The 16,982-nt window shown below is 39.1% G+C and overlaps 2 protein-coding genes across 3 annotated transcripts in view; both read left to right on the top strand.

Annotated features, from left to right (window-relative positions):
• Positions 1-8,810, top strand: part of kcnab1b (potassium voltage-gated channel subfamily A regulatory beta subunit 1b) — a 40,240-nt gene extending 31,430 nt beyond the window's left edge. For both annotated transcript variants that reach the window (XM_062428559.1, XM_062428560.1), the window contains exons 8-14: positions 667-753; positions 5,892-5,977; positions 6,529-6,649; positions 6,727-6,821; positions 6,958-7,078; positions 7,234-7,322; positions 7,443-8,810. In XM_062428559.1, coding sequence (XP_062284543.1) covers positions 667-753; positions 5,892-5,977; positions 6,529-6,649; positions 6,727-6,821; positions 6,958-7,078; positions 7,234-7,322; positions 7,443-7,532 — 689 coding nt within the window. In that variant the 3' untranslated portion in view covers positions 7,533-8,810. The remainder of the gene's footprint in view (positions 1-666; positions 754-5,891; positions 5,978-6,528; positions 6,650-6,726; positions 6,822-6,957; positions 7,079-7,233; positions 7,323-7,442) is intronic.
• A 2,471-nt stretch (positions 8,811-11,281) lies between these two features.
• pask (PAS domain containing serine/threonine kinase) overlaps positions 11,282-16,982 on the top strand; it is a 12,136-nt gene continuing 6,435 nt past the window's right edge. The window contains exons 1-11 of the mRNA XM_062429240.1: positions 11,282-11,480; positions 11,670-11,899; positions 12,014-12,184; positions 12,355-12,489; positions 12,672-12,806; positions 12,988-13,240; positions 14,103-14,284; positions 14,368-14,497; positions 14,824-14,995; positions 16,491-16,678; positions 16,922-16,982. The exon at positions 16,922-16,982 is cut by the window's right edge and continues 69 nt beyond it. Of these exons, the coding sequence (XP_062285224.1) occupies positions 11,282-11,480; positions 11,670-11,899; positions 12,014-12,184; positions 12,355-12,489; positions 12,672-12,806; positions 12,988-13,240; positions 14,103-14,284; positions 14,368-14,497; positions 14,824-14,995; positions 16,491-16,678; positions 16,922-16,982 (1,856 nt within the window). The remainder of the gene's footprint in view (positions 11,481-11,669; positions 11,900-12,013; positions 12,185-12,354; positions 12,490-12,671; positions 12,807-12,987; positions 13,241-14,102; positions 14,285-14,367; positions 14,498-14,823; positions 14,996-16,490; positions 16,679-16,921) is intronic.

The raw sequence follows: 16,982 nt of genomic DNA, 5'->3' as shown, positions 1-16,982 counted from the left end.
ATGAGCATGTGCATATGTACACACTTTACACATATGGTACACAACACAACAGTGTTTACTCCTGCACTCCCTCACACACACAACTTCATCTCAAGGCACAACAATTTTAGTGAACAGTAAACCATAAATAGGACCATCTCACACCTGGTCGAGGTCTGCCACAAAAGTTATGAATATGCCATATCCCTACCAGAAATCGAGTGATATTACATTTCATTTCTGGGAGCCTTCCATTGAAAGTCTCTTGCTCCATCTTTGTTGATAAGCGTTCTGTTCAGTTTCCCCTGCACTACAAGCAATAGTCCAATTATTGCATGTTGCTTTTCATTCTGCTTTCTGTTGATGTTCCCACTTTTTTTTTCTCCTTTAGCAATTAATTCACAGATATTAGATTTTTTTTTCTTTTTATTGTCAGAGCATTTGATTTATTGATTGCTGTCAGGTTGTACAGAGAATTTCAAAAAATATAACAAAAATGCTTTTAAAATTGATGACCTAACCTGGCTTTAAATGATTGGAAATACTGACTGATGCATAGACATTATGCATGTCTATTCCAGCACTATAACACATTTGATCAGCACTCGTAATTCAGTGTATTTTCTTTATCTTTGACTTATTCAGCCTCTATCTCTCACACAACCCTTCCATATCATGTCACTGTAGGTTTAAGGGGGTCCCTCCAGAGGATGCAACTTGAGTACGTGGATGTGGTTTTTGCTAACCGACCAGACAGCAACACTCCAATGGAGGGTGAGTGATCAGTGAACTGGCTCTGGTGGGATGGTGGAGGGTCGAGGATCGGACAATGCATGTTGTTCTGCAACATGAGAAGGTGAGAAATAGTGGCGGGACCGCTGCCCTCAGTGGACCTGCGACCTTTGCCTTCCACCCAAGGGGTTTGTCTTTGAGTGCGTGTCTTTCTCTGACACACATTCATACACACACATTTGAAGTAATCTGACAATCTCGCCTCATCTCTTGTCCTCTATTTTTGTCTACCAGTCACCCTCTCTTTCTCTGCGCCCAGTCCCAGCCCTCCCTGTTCTTCAGAAGCAGGATTATCTGGCCCCCCCAGAGGAAGCTGGTGTATTTTTGGGCTGGTCTCACTAGATACAAGCCCTACTGCGCTTTCTATTCCTTCAACACTCCATGCAGCCTTTCCCACACATCTACCTTATGTCACCATTTATTTCTTTTACACATTTCCAGTTTCTTCCTCAACAACAACGTATTTGTGATGTGGCCACCACAAATACTTGGGCACCCACTTCTATTTTTTCAACCCCTATCCCCAGGAAGTACTTGGCTGAAAAGATGAAGTCCCACCGGGCTCACTAAAATATTTTCCAGTCTTTCCCCTTTGCCCGCTATGCTTCCTCCCCCATGGACCAGCAGACTATGGGAGGCCAATCTGTCACTTATCATTCCTGAGGCCGTTGCTGTCACTGGTAATACTTGTGACTGGCAGGCAGACCCTGCAGCCCGCTCTGTCAAACCTTCTATAAACTGATTATTCCAGATAAAGTCACTTCACTATTGACAACTGATGTCTAATCTGATTGATAGACTGACTGATAGAGAGTCTCGCAGGCTGATGGAAACTGAACAGAGAGAGATGCTAATTAAAACCAGACACTGATAAATATAAAGACAGATAGGCTGAGTATGTTCTGCTTTCAGCACCTCTACTTCACAGTTGGACAATTAATCAGTGCAAAACATTGTCCACGTTTTATTCATCCTTCATTACAATGGAGCAAGGCCACTGTCATAAATCATTGTGTAGACAGTCAGTCACCTTTAACAAATTTACAATGACCGGGACCACATGTCCACACACACACACACACACACACACACACACACACACACACACACACACACACACACACACACACACACACAAATAAATGTGTGCCTTCATGCATTAGCACTGTAATGTTTCAGTAGCTTCTCCTGAGGATGGACTAGCAGTGCTAACATGTAATAAGTGTGATATTTACCTCTCTGTGGGCATTTGAAGTACGTAATACTTGTTATGTACATGTCTATGGTACAGATTCACACACATGACACATGTTCTGAAACTAAAACAGGATTAAAAGCATCAATGTAATGACCAAAAAATAACACCAGCGCCAAATGTCTAATTAAAATGAGAATGTTAATAATATTAAGCAGTATAGCAGGTGTACGTTCACGGATGTGGAATTTGTATTTTGTGTTTGTTCTTGTGACTTTAACTGCCTCCGACTTTGTGTGAGACAACTCATGTCCCCTTGGGGTCAAAAAATGTGATGTCATAGCCACAAAGTCTTCCTTTGTTACTGTCACAGCTTTTCTTCACCCATCCACTCATCCCTCTCCTTTTCTCCTGTTTATGCTTTCCTCACTGCTTCTTGACATGGTCTGTATTTTGGCTTATATCAACTTGTTTGACAAAAATCCTACTTCCTCCTTGTTTGCCAAGCTCTGATTCCCCTTTCATTTCCTCTGCTGTTCTTTACTGTTGCAGCTGCCGGGCTTTAAGCTGGCTTTTTATCTAATTTGTCACCAAATTGTGTAGTTCGTAAAATAGTCACGTTATTACAAATATGATGAGAGGGTGCTTGAAGGAGGGGGAGGAAGAAGAGCCTGAACATATGTGCTATACTCAATTCATTGTGTTAATAGGCATACCATATAGCCTGCAGAGACATAGACTGTCCAAGTCTCAGCACAATGTCACTATCTAGCCACTCAACATCATTTTTTTATTTGACAGAGCAATATGCAGCAAATTGAATCCATTCAATCAACTGAATATGAAAAAAAACCCGGACTGAGTGAATAAAGAATAGGAAGCAATAGAGGCAGCGGAAAAAAGCAGACTTGCATCAATAAACCATAACAACAATCCCTCTAGGCACAAGTTTTTCACTGAAGAGCAAATAAAATGGTACTGCCACAGAAAGCAGAACAAAACACCTAACACCATCCAGTCAGGATGTTCCTTTGCATGCCAGAATATCACCTCTTTCGTCTCAAATGTACAGCAATAAAGAAAACCATATCTCCTTTTAAGCATACAGGATGATCTCACCCACTCATTTCCTCAATACTTATCTTATGTTTAGCTGCATATTCAAAACCTTCTTTTCCCATGATCATTGAACCAAGAAACAGCTTCATCAGCCATTGAAAGTCTCCTGTGGTGTGACATATTGATCACTGCCCTGTGTGTATACAGGAGGTAAATAAACATTGGCTTCAGAAGGAGAAGCACTTCCCAGTAACAGCAAAACTCACAAAGACAGCTAGACCTCCACACCTACCCAGAGAAATATGGATATCAGTGTGTGTTGTACGCCTTCTTCCACATCCTCGCTGCACTCTACAGATGGGGATTGTGATACCTGCTGGCTGATGTTGACTTACTGTTCCTGACTCAGTGGCGTCTTGCTGCTGTGAGAAGGCTCAAGGACAGGCTGATATTGGCCAGCAGCCAGTCTTATATACATTTAACACAGAGACAGAATGTTACCCATATGTCATGCATCTACAAATACAGAGCACATATAGTGTAACAACTTCACTATGACAGTGTGAAAAATATAAAAAATACAAATTCCCAAAAATATAGTATACATTGTTACAATTATGTAAGCACACCTGGTCATGTTCAAACTGCATAAAATGTAAGACTGTCTTGTTTTGAGTGATAATTAATAGTGAATTAAAGGCATGTTTGGATGTTTTGGGACATATGCTTATTCCCTTTCTTGCCAGGAGTTAGATAATGAGATTGACATGAAATATGAAGCCACAGCCAGTAGCCTCAGTTAGCTTAGCTTAGCACAAAGGAAACAGTGGGAAACAGCTAGCATGGCCTTTTCTAAATGTAGCAAAATCCACCTACCAGCACCTCTAAAACTCCCTAACATTATGTTATATCTTTATTTCTTATATACAGTCTATGGTTATATCTCCTGGGATGTAGTTCAGGAAGTTACACCACCAGGCCAAGGTATAGTCTGGCACCCTGTAAAACCACAACGTGTCATTTTTCCACTTCTGTCTTTTGTATTAAACAAACAACATGTTAATTAATGAGCTTTAGAGATGCTGGTAGGGAGATTTGATGTTATCTTTGGACAGAGGCTAGCTGTTTCGTCCTGTTTACAGTCTTCCGGCTAAGCTAAACTTAGCAGCTGCTAGCTGCATTGCGTCAATGTTATTATCTTACTCTTGGCAAGAAAGTGAATGAGCATATGTCTCTAAACTAACTATTCATTTAATTCAGTATTCATTCTTAACATCCAAACAAGTCTTAGTTAGGTTATATGTTTTCCTGGCAAGAGACAGAGAAAGAAATAGCAAACCTGGCACTGTCCTTTGGCCATTAAGTGAGTTTTAGAGTGCCTGTTGGTGTATTTTGGTAACATTGGGTAGAACCAGTATAGCTGTGCCCCCTCTTTCCTTTGCACTAAGCTAACCAGCTGTTAATTGTATAGCTTCATAGTCAGTGTACTGACATGATTGTCAATTGCCTCATCAAACTGTCAGCGAGAAAGCTAATAAGTATTCCAAAAAATTCTGAACAATTTTATAATTTGGGTTATGCTCTAATTGTACACCAATATCATAAATTCAAGAGCAATATAATACAGTACATGCTGTTCATTTGTGCATGTGCCCACAACTTCAGCCACAGCATCCTCCTTAAAAAGTTGCAGTGGGCTTGTGTGAGTGGGGTGCTGATTGTGCACGCTGGATATTTTGTGTGGCATCTGTTGTTGGAGCTGATGACTCATTGTGGCCTCATGAAAATAAACTTCATGGTAAGACTGGCCAGTAGGTAAGCATGGGTGTTGCTGTGAATCAAATTGTCATCCTCCCCTCCTAGTAATAAGGTGGATTATTCATATATTCACCAACTCCTGAGCTTTACGTGCCTCCAAGGTTCCTACTTCGTTCACAATTTTTCACTCTGTCTTTACATCCTTCCAAATGTGTCACTCCCTCCCTTCCTCTTGGAGCAGATGTACTGTTATTCCTCTACCCTCCCACCTGCTTCACCCACACACACACTTGCTTTCTGTCTCTCAATGAGCTACATTATGGTCCAGAGAGAGAACTACTGATGGAAAGAAATCACTCTTTTTTTAATCACACTCTTTCCGCTTCATATTTTGCATCCACAATTTGCATTATGCTAATTTAGCAGATGTTTCATTAATGCATTATAAGAGCAATTACAGACAAAAATATTCACTTAGTTTACTTTATCATCTTGCTGTTGTTTCAGCAATTACAGGATTTGTGCACTGCATACAACAGACATTTGATATAATAGCTGCCTTTGAAAAATAACCTGTATATCATTAGTTCTCTGCTGCATGCTCAAGTACAAATACACAAACCACTAAAGGCTGCTATGACTTCAGCCACTTTGGTTGTAAATGTTACTTCCTATGATTTGTTCAACTACACAAGCAACATTCATGGTTGGCTGACTCTTTTCATTTAACCCCTGCAGCATGTGGCCACACTAAGGACTTAGACCCCAGCAACTAATATCTACTTTTACATGGCCTCACAGAGAGGCTGGATATATTTAACTTATTTCCTCTTTTTTTGCCTGTCCTGGAAGTGCCAGTTTTGCCCAGTTTTTTTACTGTTATCTTTGTGTTAGTATTTTGTATTTCTCAGATGAAAAACACCTGAATCTAATTTTTCTGTGATAAGAAAATGTGAAAATAATGTATGTTAAAGGACTTTAAAAGATATAAATCAACATCAGTATAAGTAGAGTTTTAAGAATGGATTTCCTCCAGGTTATGTACAAGTGGCGCCACCCACTGTTCAATTATTTATAATGAACTATTTTTTGATTTCTGCCTGTGCAGAGATTGTGAGAGCGATGACACATGTGATCAACCAGGGGATGGCCATGTACTGGGGGACGTCACGGTGGTCTGCCATGGAGATCATGGTGAGTGATGCTTTGAACAAGCAACATGACATAATAAGTAAATCTCATTATATTTATTATGTATTGTCACTCTTTCCAGTCATAATGAGGAATTGTGGAGAAAAACCCCCCACAATAGATGTCTTTTTCTAAATTACCAGACATCATCCAATCATTTGAGAAATATTTGAAAAAAGCAGCTAAAGGTTACAGTCATGGTTTAGCCTTACATTACTATGCAGTGTAACATCAGCCAGACAACTTAACATTCGATTTTCATTTGCTAATCAGATATTACAGTACATAGTGACATAGAGAGGCAGGTCCTCTGTTCATCACTAACAAAGCTATCAGCACTGCAAAAAACTAATAGTCTTTGCAGATGCTGAGGAGAATGAAGGGAAAGGCCAAAATGAACTCTTTTGTTGAAACACTGTGCCATAATGTAACACTTTATAGAACATAAAAGGCTAGGAAAATCCTTCAACATGAAGGTTCTTGTTTGTATGATTTTCCTCATCTCGTAACCATTGTCTCCTCTTTCTTGTTATTCTTTCTTCATGCTACATTAGGAAGCATACTCGGTGGCCAGACAGTTTAATCTTATTCCACCAGTGTGTGAGCAGGCTGAGTATCACTTCTTCCAGAGGGATAAAGTGGAAACCCAGCTACCAGAGCTCTACCACAAGATAGGCAAGTCACATCATCCAACTTTGGAGAATAGATTTAAGGCTTCACATCCTCATATCCTTATCATTGCTCCATTTCAGGCGTAGGTGTGGTCTCTTGGTCCCCTTTGGCCTGTGGAATCATCACTGGAAAATATGAGAATGGAGTCCCAGAATCTTCCAGGGCCGCAATGAAGGTACAGGTTGAATTTAATTTAATCACTTGTATGTTTCACTTAGCCACTACAACCATATAATATAATCAGGTTTTTTCTGCCTAATTTTGCTGGGGGAAATTCTAAAATTTTCAATTCACGTTTACTGATGCTCTAGCCGTACCAGTGGCTGAGGGAGAAAATAATGAGTGAAGATGGAAGAAAACAGCAAGCCAAGCTTAAAGAACTGGCTCATATCGCGGAGAAACTCAGCTGTACTTTACCACAGCTAGCCATAGGTAAGGGACAATATGAACAAACCCTCAACTTTTCATTTATTTTAAAGAGAACAAAGAAACAAAACAACAAAGCAACACTTTCTCTATGTGTTTTCTGATACCTTTATACCTTAATGCCAACTGTCAAAAACATATATCCTGTCTGTAATCTTTAGCCTGGTGCCTGAGGAATGAAGGAGTCAGCTCAGTACTGTTGGGATCCTCAAATCCAACCCAGTTAACAGAGAACCTGGGAGCCATTCAGGTGCAAAGATCATTTTCTCAGAATTACTAATACTGAATGAACATTTTCAATTAGTTGGTCTTATAGGACAGCTTTGCCAGTATTTGATTGTGTGGTCTATTTATGTTTTGTGAACCACAGGTAATTCCAAAGATGACGGCAGGCATTGCCACAGAAGTGGATCATATACTGGGCAATCGTCCACACAATAAAAAGGACTACCAACATTAGGATGGACCCCCTTTTAGCAAACTATGCTCCAAAAGCTTATCAAAGCTCACTCTCACAGCCATAGCACAATAAGTCCGTGCCCAACTTTGCTCGTGTGCGCGTATGACTGTGTGTGTGTGACTGTGTAAAGTGCTCTGCTTGGCTCATCGTGTATATGAAGATCAACCAGTACTCATTGTTGTGAAAGTGAGCTACTTGACAAAGCATGCATGCTACAACTATAGCAGACAGCCACTGGACTCAGTCTGAACAACAGCTAGAAGATCCAATGAGATGATTTATTGTGTGAAGTTATTTTCTGCTCCAACAAACTGTGCAGAAACTGCTGAGCTATTTATTCCAAGAAGCAAAATATTAGATTGTTGGAGAATAAATCTTAGTGTAAGCATGGGCCGGTTACTAATTATAACAAGAATGATTTTCTGTGAAGATGGGTGTCAGTATATTAAGTTTAAAGGCACTTATTGTCCCAAAAAAGCATCATATAAGCTCATGGCAGCACAGTAATATACAACAAAAAGATGAGGTGTATCAAATTGTACCTGATGTTCGAGAAATATAATTTACTGGATGGTTGTGATGTGTTGAAAAAAATCAGTGATGACTTGTGTAATTGGGCCTGGTCTCAGCAGACTGGATGCTATGCTAACACTTCCCATTGCAGCTGGAGCTGATCTGTCAACGTGATGAATTGTTTTAGTACTGAATGAAATGAAATTCTGCACACTATGTTGTTGCAAATACCAAGAGAGCTAAGTTTCAAAAACATCTGTACTGACTGTTATATATGTTCCTTGATTAAGCTGTTCGGTAAAAAAAAAAAACACTTTTCATCTCCTCGTGTTTCTTTTTTCCTCTGTACTTATGATGCAAAAGTACGGTAGTGTACTTTCCTATTGTGCCCCTTAACTTCCGTATAATTTAAACTCTGCCAGACTTCCTGTCAGTGGTGATAATGTCTGATTCATTTAATTTGCATCCATGTTGTGGCTAAAACTTTTGTTGAGTTAAAACGGGGGAGATGATCTCCCTGAGGGGAGCTTATGGATTTAACAAACAAAGCCATGTAGCTAACGAAGAGACTCAGTAATAAATAACACCATATGGACCCCTGAAGTCATTGCACCATGAACACACTCAAATCTTACCCAACTCCTCTCAGATGCCAGTTTTACATACTAGGATTGTCTTTGTTATGTCCCGTCTGTTCAGACATGTATTTTGGTGTTGTTCTTCAGGTTTGTACATACAAATAAAGAGCTTATAATTCTCATGTGATATGTTTTTAAGATCTATAGTATTTTTTATTAGTTTTATGAAAGCCTTCTAATTTTTTTTAGCTGAGTAAAATATATTGACTGTTAACCCCAGTCAAAGCCTGTGACTTGAAACTTTCTGAATTAGTTATTGCTGTTTGTTTCCTGATTATTGGGTTTCCTCTGTATTTTCCTGTTTGATAATAAAATAATGCGTGAATTATTTATTAGACTTGTGAAAAGTAGCCTACATATGCTGTTGAGAGGGTCCGTGTATCTTTTGGTCATTCGATTTTCTTTTTAGGAATGAGTATTGAAAAACAAAAAATGAGTGGTTATTTGATTTTCTTTTTAAAATACAAAAGATGATATTGAAATGCGAGTTGTTTTTATTTTTCCTGGTCAAAAAGGTATTTTTCAATACTCATTCATGAAAAGAAAATAGAATGACCAAAAGCTACACGGGTCCGTGTATCATTTGTTCATTTGATATTCATTTGAGAATCCAAAATCAAAGAATCAAAAATGGCTTGTTATTTCATTAGCCTATTTGTTTATGAATGTGATACAAAAAAGGAACTTAGGCGGGTTTTTTTCTTCAGACTCTTGATTTTAGGCTCAGTTATTTATTGACTTAGGTCATACGTGGGATTGTTTCTAATAAAGCAGAATTTATAGATGAACCCTGGGGCTGTCAGGACATTTTTGTTTTTAAGTAGCCCAGAGTCTGACTGACGTTACATCATTTAATATCAATTCGATATATCACTCATCATGCCTTTGAGAGAGAGAGAGAGAGAGAGAGAGAGAGAGAGAGAGAGAGAGAGAGAGAGAGAGAGAGAGAGAGAGAGAGAGAGAGAGAGAGAGAGAGAGAGAGAGAGAGAGAGTGAGAGTGAGCTCACAGTTAGGCCAACTCTCTGGGCACTTTAACATCTAACTGCGTGTGGAAATAGATGGTTTCTACAGGGCGGTCGTGTTAATACATTCAGATTTATTGAAATGTGGTGATTAATGTATACATTGAGCCCCAAAAATTACAGCTGACAGACGGAGGACGCTTGATAAAAGAATACATTTATGCTTAATATGTAAAGCTGGTGATAGTCTGGCTGGGCAGCGCTGTTCTTCTGTCCAGTAAAAACATGAAGCTTCACTTTACATTCAGATCAACATGTGGCAGCTACAGCTGTTAGATTCATCTGTGAGACCAAACGGAATAATGCCATATATTAAAATGCTACACATTAGAGCTAGCAGTAAATCACCAAAGAGTTGCCCAGATCAGTTCATCGGATCATTTTCTCTCTCAGATGACCGGTTCGTCATCTCGTGATCAGAGCAGAGGCTGCTATCAGCTGAGATGACCGGACGGTCACTGCTTTTCACATGTCCGAAAACGTTGCAGCAGATTTGCATTGGCATTTGTTTTTGATAACCACATATTTGGAATCTACTTTGCTTTCTCGCCTAAAATACATGAAATATTGATATTGGTCTTTAGTCTTTTGGTCTGGTCTCTGCTCTGATCTCCTACAGTCCATTACACATCCGAAGAAGAAATCAATAAATAACTTCCGGGCAACGGAAATTGGAAAAAATAAATATCAAAATAAATTCGGCCCTGGGGCCGTTTTCTTTTTCTTTTTTTGACCTGAGCCTAAAATCAAAACTTTCAAAGTCAAAGCTTAAGTTCCTTTTTTTGTATCACAGTCATAAACAAATCATGAAATAACAAGCCATTTTTTAAATTTATTTTTTTATTTTGGATTCTCAAATGATTCTCAAATGAACGAATGATACACGGAACGGAGACATTTTTTCCTAAATTGTTGTTTCCTTTATTGTAATTTGTCGCTTTTGGAGCACTGTTTCCATGGAAGCAAAGGTGGGCGTTTCCGGTGTATTATCCAATGAGATTTTCCTGTTTGGAAGCGTGACATTTGATTGGCTGCAGGGGACTTCCTCAAGTCATCTGCTCGGCTGACACTAGAAGCCCGCCGTTTACAAAACATGCTACACGATGAGGTGAAATAAGAGCAATAAAGTGTTCTTTCAAGAAAGGGTAAACTTGCTCATGGTGTGGAGACTCTGCTACCATCAACGGAATAAAGTCGTTAAAAATTGCGCCGACAGCCTGCTATTTCAAAACCAAACAGGAGCTCGACTAGTGTTGTTTATGTTAGCAGTAGCAGAGAGCTAACGTTAGCTAGCAGGATAACACAGGGGGAGGTAACGTTACCTTGTCAACTGTTGTCAACTAACTGTGGCCATTATCTTCTTTGCTTCGACTTGAGGTGAGTACGGTTTCTTTTGTTTCTTATTACGTCGATCCAAACGTTTCTAACTTTGCAAATCAAATATTATCAATAAATTGTTATTCTCAAAACTGACCTAATAAGCTGACTATCATCGTACACTATCATAATGCTATTATCCATTAATTTTCTCTTCATGGGTCATTCATGGCCAACCCCAGCTGGATAACCTAAAGCAATGTCGCTGTCGACTGAGGCTCGTTTTGTAGCAAGCGTCAGAGGTAAAGGAGCAACCATTTGTGTGGTACCCGATCTCTCCTCTGATCTCCTGGACGATGACTTCGACCTGAATAAGTCCTACCCATGTGCTCAGAGACCTCTGCAAAAGAAGAGCCTTTTGGCACTGCAACGTCGTTATTATTCTGGTTCCTTGACAAGTGAGTATAAGGTGCCACATTAGATCACTGTCCATGCAAGACAAGTTACTCTGGACCCGACTTCTTCAGATGAGAACATTTGCTGTTTTTCTTGTTTATCTTAATCAATAATTTAAAAAATAATCTTTTAATTGTAAAGGTGGAAAAGATTATATTCTAATAATATGCATCCCAAATTTTTCTTTACAGGTGAACGTTTGGGTATTTGCAGTTCTGTCGCAGCCAGAAACCACCAAATGTCAAGCTTGCATCCTTGCTCCCACATATCCGTTAACACCCTGCCACACCCGTCCACAGTGTCAGAGACAGAGGAAAGCCTGTTCAGTCAGCTTGTCTCTGGAGATTTTGGGCTGTCGGTACCTCCGTCTGTCCTCAACCCAAACAAAGTCATTCTTACCGTAGAGGACAGAACCAGAGAGGTACTGTATGTGCAGTCTCTTGACATTAACAGTGTGGCCTGAGCTACATTAGTCAGACAGTGCTGTAACTAGAATGTACCCTCAAAATGTCTTATGTTTGTTTTTGTTTTTCAGATTTTGTCAGCCAATGAACAGGCCTGCAAACTGTTTGAGTGCACTGCTAATAAGTTGACAGGAAAAAAGCTGTCATGTGTTTTGAAGAAAACCACTCAGGTCTTGGAAGAAGCATTGGATGAAGACTTTTTGTTAGTGGATGGATCTGTTGCAGCTCTGTCTGGAAAAGTGGTACGACAACTGGAAATGATGTGGATTTTTGCATTGCAGAGTCTGAATATGTTTATCTTAACCACTGTTCAATCAAGTGTCCTTACACCACTAGTTTCAAGAATGTGCTTTTATATTTTTTTAAGAGTATTAGTGTGTTTTGTGTCTTTAATATGCTACTATTCCTCAAGGTGGATGTTGTGACATTGTCTGGAGAGGTGCCAGTTTCAGTGTGTACCCACAGACTGTCACAAAACGGAGAACGCTGGCTTGTTATGATTGAGAATGTGGAAAGGGTTTCAGCTTTTCTGTCCTTCTCACAAGATGTAAGTGCATTATACTTTACCAGCGTCATTAAGAGTGTGATTTTTCTGTTAAGTACTTTTCTTGTTTTTTAAAGTAATGTTTTTGTATTACTCTGAACTCCACTCCAATTATGTACTACTAGGTAAAATATAGTAATTGTTAACATATTGCTTTTGTTGCACCTTTTTGATGTTATCTCTAGGGCAGTATCCTAACTTGTGACCTGGCGTTCGCTCATCTCCATGGATACCACCATCCTGATGAGTTAAAGGGGGTGTCTGTTAAGGAGCTAATCCCTTCTTTACAAATCCCCCTACACAGTCATGCATTGCCCAAAGTAAGCACACTTTACAACAAAAACTGTCTCACTCAGCTGAAGAAAGCTCCCTTTCATAAGCTCTGCTTTCAAGTTTCCAGTGTGCTTAAGTAGCATACAGAAAATAAATCATATCCCAACATTTGTAATCTCAAATATTTTTTTAAGTATGTCATATCTGACGTTTCTTATCTCCTCTCAGATGCTGAGGGTTCAGAGAGTGTACGGTAAAAGCACAGGGGGAGCATATGTCCCGCTGTGTATTAAACTTCAGGGGGCAGTCATGTGCGGAAGAAGCCAACAGCAAAACAATGGGACTGGATACACCTGCTCAACAGAGAGTCTCAAAGAAACAGATGCACAGGACAAGCAGCCATGCTCTCCTCTTAACTCCCCTGTTTGCAAGCCTGAAGACTCACACTGTCAGCAACCTTGTGGAAAAGAGGCATCCTCTGGTAATGTGTTTAGTTTGATGTTTTTAAGACTAGGCTGGCACCTAAAGCTAGGTCACAAAGAGATTAAAAAGACACCCAAAATTATTCTGGAGAAACTGGTGCATAATTTACTGTGTATGTTATGCTCCCCAAGCATTTTAATTGGAAAAATATACAAAGGGTAGGCAAAATAATGTAAAACCCTGATGGAAAATGAATCAAAACTGAAGTAACTGACAAGGATTGCTAAAAGTTAGGGTTGTTTGAAGTTGAATGTAAGCTATCAAAGTTATTTCGTTTCCCAAGAAATGGTCCCCAATCATGCTAATATATGCTAAAAACCTAGAAGCTGTGTCAAAAGACAGACAGCCGAGGCAGTATGTATTTGAACAGTTACACGTTTTATGTTCTTCAGGCAGATATTTTTCCGTTTTAAATAATAATGGATACTACATTAAAGTGCCAAGCCTAAATTTAAGGTTTAGTTTTACATCAATATTTAGTATCCATTTTTTCATTTCAAATTGAATGTGCCATGAGGCACAGAGCCCAAAGAACAAAAACATGTGTAACTGTCTAAATACTTACTGTCTGGACTGTATACAATAGAAGGTGAGAGATGCTCATTTATGTCCATTTTCATGAAGTGCTTTATGGGGCCAATGCTTACATGCTTATGTAGCCAATAGTATCCTTAATTAATTAATTAATTAAGTTGAAAATTTGCTTGATTAACCTATTCAGTGTGCAGAAAAATCAGTATGGGGGAAACACTGCTTTACAAAGTAAGACATTATTTGTCCAATCAAGTGTTGAGTAGAAGAAGTAGTTTTGCATTACAGTACACTTTGTTTATTATCAATGTGTGTCTGGACTCTCACAGACATCAAGATGGACAGCAGTGTCCTCTCGCCCAGCCCTGCACTGGAGTACTCTGGAGCAGTTTGGGTTTTTGCTCCTTTGGGCGGTCTCCTCCTGCTTCGACCTGATGGCTCAATTGACAGCATCCACAACCAAATGGCTCTCAGTCTGTTTGGCTACAGCAAGGACGAGCTGCTGGGAAAGGTTAGACAACACGGCCAGCTCAACAAGGCTGTTTGGAATTAATGTCCAACCCTCATTTCTCTCTGCTGCTTTGTCATCAACAGTGTGTCACTTTCCTGATGCCTGGTTTCTATGGATGGATGTCAGACTCAGACAGAAAGGCCAGCCCCATCCCTGATTCTCAAGTAGAGGCTATTAAAAGTATATCTTTGTCCAAGATATCCAGGAAGTCTGGTAAGTGTTTGGACATATTTGTGATGTGCCCTACAATAGCTGTGTTTCACAAATGACTAGTCAGATTTGTTGTCTGGTTAAAAACAAGATGTGAATATACATGAAAATACATGAAATAAAAATATGTAATGTGTCTGTCCAACAGACATTTTTTGTTTTTTCCCCATATGTAAGTCACAATGGTTTCCTTTTGTGCCAATGCCCCTACTGTTTATTAACTATGACATTTATTCCTGTTTTGTGTTCTTATTTTGACTTGTCATGCAATACTATTTGTCTGCACCATGTGTGGTTTATTCATTTCCTTTTTTATCTCATCAACTTAGACCCTTCCTCACTGGTGGCTGGAGACATGGTCATGGTACACCAGGCCGTCATGGGAAGAACCTCAACAGGGAGAGGCAGGATCTTCACTGGAACCAGCACCAGACTAGAGAATCAGGGTAGCGCTCTGTCTACTCTTTCTCCTCCAGCTGTCACCTCCACACGTGTGGTTGTGTAAGTCCATGTGTGCTTGTTTTTCTATATGCTCAAGAGCTCAAAGATTAACGTTTTCAATATTGCAGACAAAAAGTTATATGCCAGCTGACTGTACAATTAACAGTAGACCAAAGCAACAGACTGCATGTATTAATGTGGGAGTACAGCAGCTTTATGGTCAAGCCTGGTGCACTCTCTGTCTCTAATAAGCCAACTGAGACACTAAATAAGTCTTTAAATCAAATCTTTCCCTTTTCAAATAAGGTGTTTCGACTGCTTATTTTTGTCTTTCAGTCTGCACTGGAGCTTTCTAAAATTTTAGTCAGGATCATAATTGTTTAGATGTTGGAATTCAAGATCAAATTGGTTCATTGGTCATTTATTACATAGTCAAGATCAAATGATCCTGATTGTGTTATAGGGAGGTGAAGATCACAAATCAGAATGTACACAATAATTAAAGGGCCCCTATTCTTCCACCTGTTGGATAAATAATGTCAGAGCATGTTTGGTCAAAAAAGATTGATTTACAGATGATAATCAATTGTCCAATTTTCAGGTTTGGTGAACGAGATGAATGAGACACACAGAGGGCTTAAGAGAAACTTTGTGTCTAAAGAAATATTACCACATCATTGCTGTTGTGTTGTTTATGTCAGTTAATTTACTACCAAGACAAACTAATAGTCCTCTATTCTTCCACTATTTTTAATAATGTAGTTCTTGTAGTCACATTAATCATTACAAAGACTCCGCTACAAGGTTTTAATTATGGGCTTTTATTAAAGATGATCATTTGAGACCCAGCAGACTTCAGCAAACTTTGTGCCTCAGGGAAACATTGTCAGCTGTTAAAAAACAAACAAACATGCCTATACAACTTCATAGTGGCTTGTTTACAAGTATTGTGTTTAATGATTTTTCTTCTTTGTGCATAAGAAATCATAATTGAATGTGAACAATTGATTATTTGGCTGTTGAATATATCTTTACTCACCCTGCAAGGCAAAATAAATCCTCAGTGATTTGGTCACATAAAATTTAACCAAAAGAATCACTTCATCTGGTAATGCAATAATAATGAGCAGCAAGACATTATTAAACATTATTTATTTAAGTTACCTGGTTGTATAGCAACATAGCAAACATCTAGTACACTTTTGAGACTGCTGAGGTTTTTCACAGGTGGTCATTATCTAGTAATACGTAAACCTGATCCTCTGGACATCTAGAAATATATAAAATTATTTTTTCCGCGGACACGTTTTATATTATCACTGTGCAAACACAACACTTTGACTTTAACAGGTAGACCTTTACAAACAAAGTCATGCTTCAAACTCAAACCACCTGTTAATGAAGCACATAAGTGAAAGATTAATTTCTTATTACGCAAATAGATTTCCATTATTTGTAAGAAAAAAAAAAGAAAAAAAAATATTTTCTCTTTTTTTATTTTTACAGAAATGTTGTTTGAGAATAATTATATTAAACCCAGCAATTGTTTCTACAGAGCTGATGACACTACAGAGCTGATGGAGGAAGCAGCCCAGGTAGCCCCCTGCAGTGCCCACTTGGACAGTGCAGATACCACCGAGGCACTCCTAAAGACATTTGCCTGGGTGGACCCTCCAGACGAAGACACCTGCTGTCTTACTCTTGCTGAACCACCACAGCATTTCCGGGAACAGCAGCTTGGCAGCGAGGTTCAGAAAAAAAATCTTATTGATGTTATATCAGGTATAAGGTGATATCTATGTTTTCTTTACATTAGTTTGTCTGTAGTTCTTCACTACAACTCAGAAACTGATCAATCATTTGTAAAGATTTCATACTGTATGTAGTAAGTATATGGGCAGTATACGGAGAGCAATTGTGTGATATGAGCAGTCTTTGAAACTGTATTGAGCATTCTCAACAGGGTGTTATTTTTTCCCTCCCCAGACACTCCCACTAAGAACGGACATGCGGTCGTCAAGGTGGGTGGCACCTCCCCAGATGTAGG

Source organism: Scomber scombrus, chromosome 11 (genome assembly GCF_963691925.1).
Source record: "Scomber scombrus chromosome 11, fScoSco1.1, whole genome shotgun sequence".
In the NCBI taxonomy this organism is placed as follows: Eukaryota; Metazoa; Chordata; class Actinopteri; order Scombriformes; family Scombridae; genus Scomber; species Scomber scombrus.
Note: the sequence above shows the minus strand (reverse complement) of the source record. Positions and strands in the feature narration are given on the sequence as shown.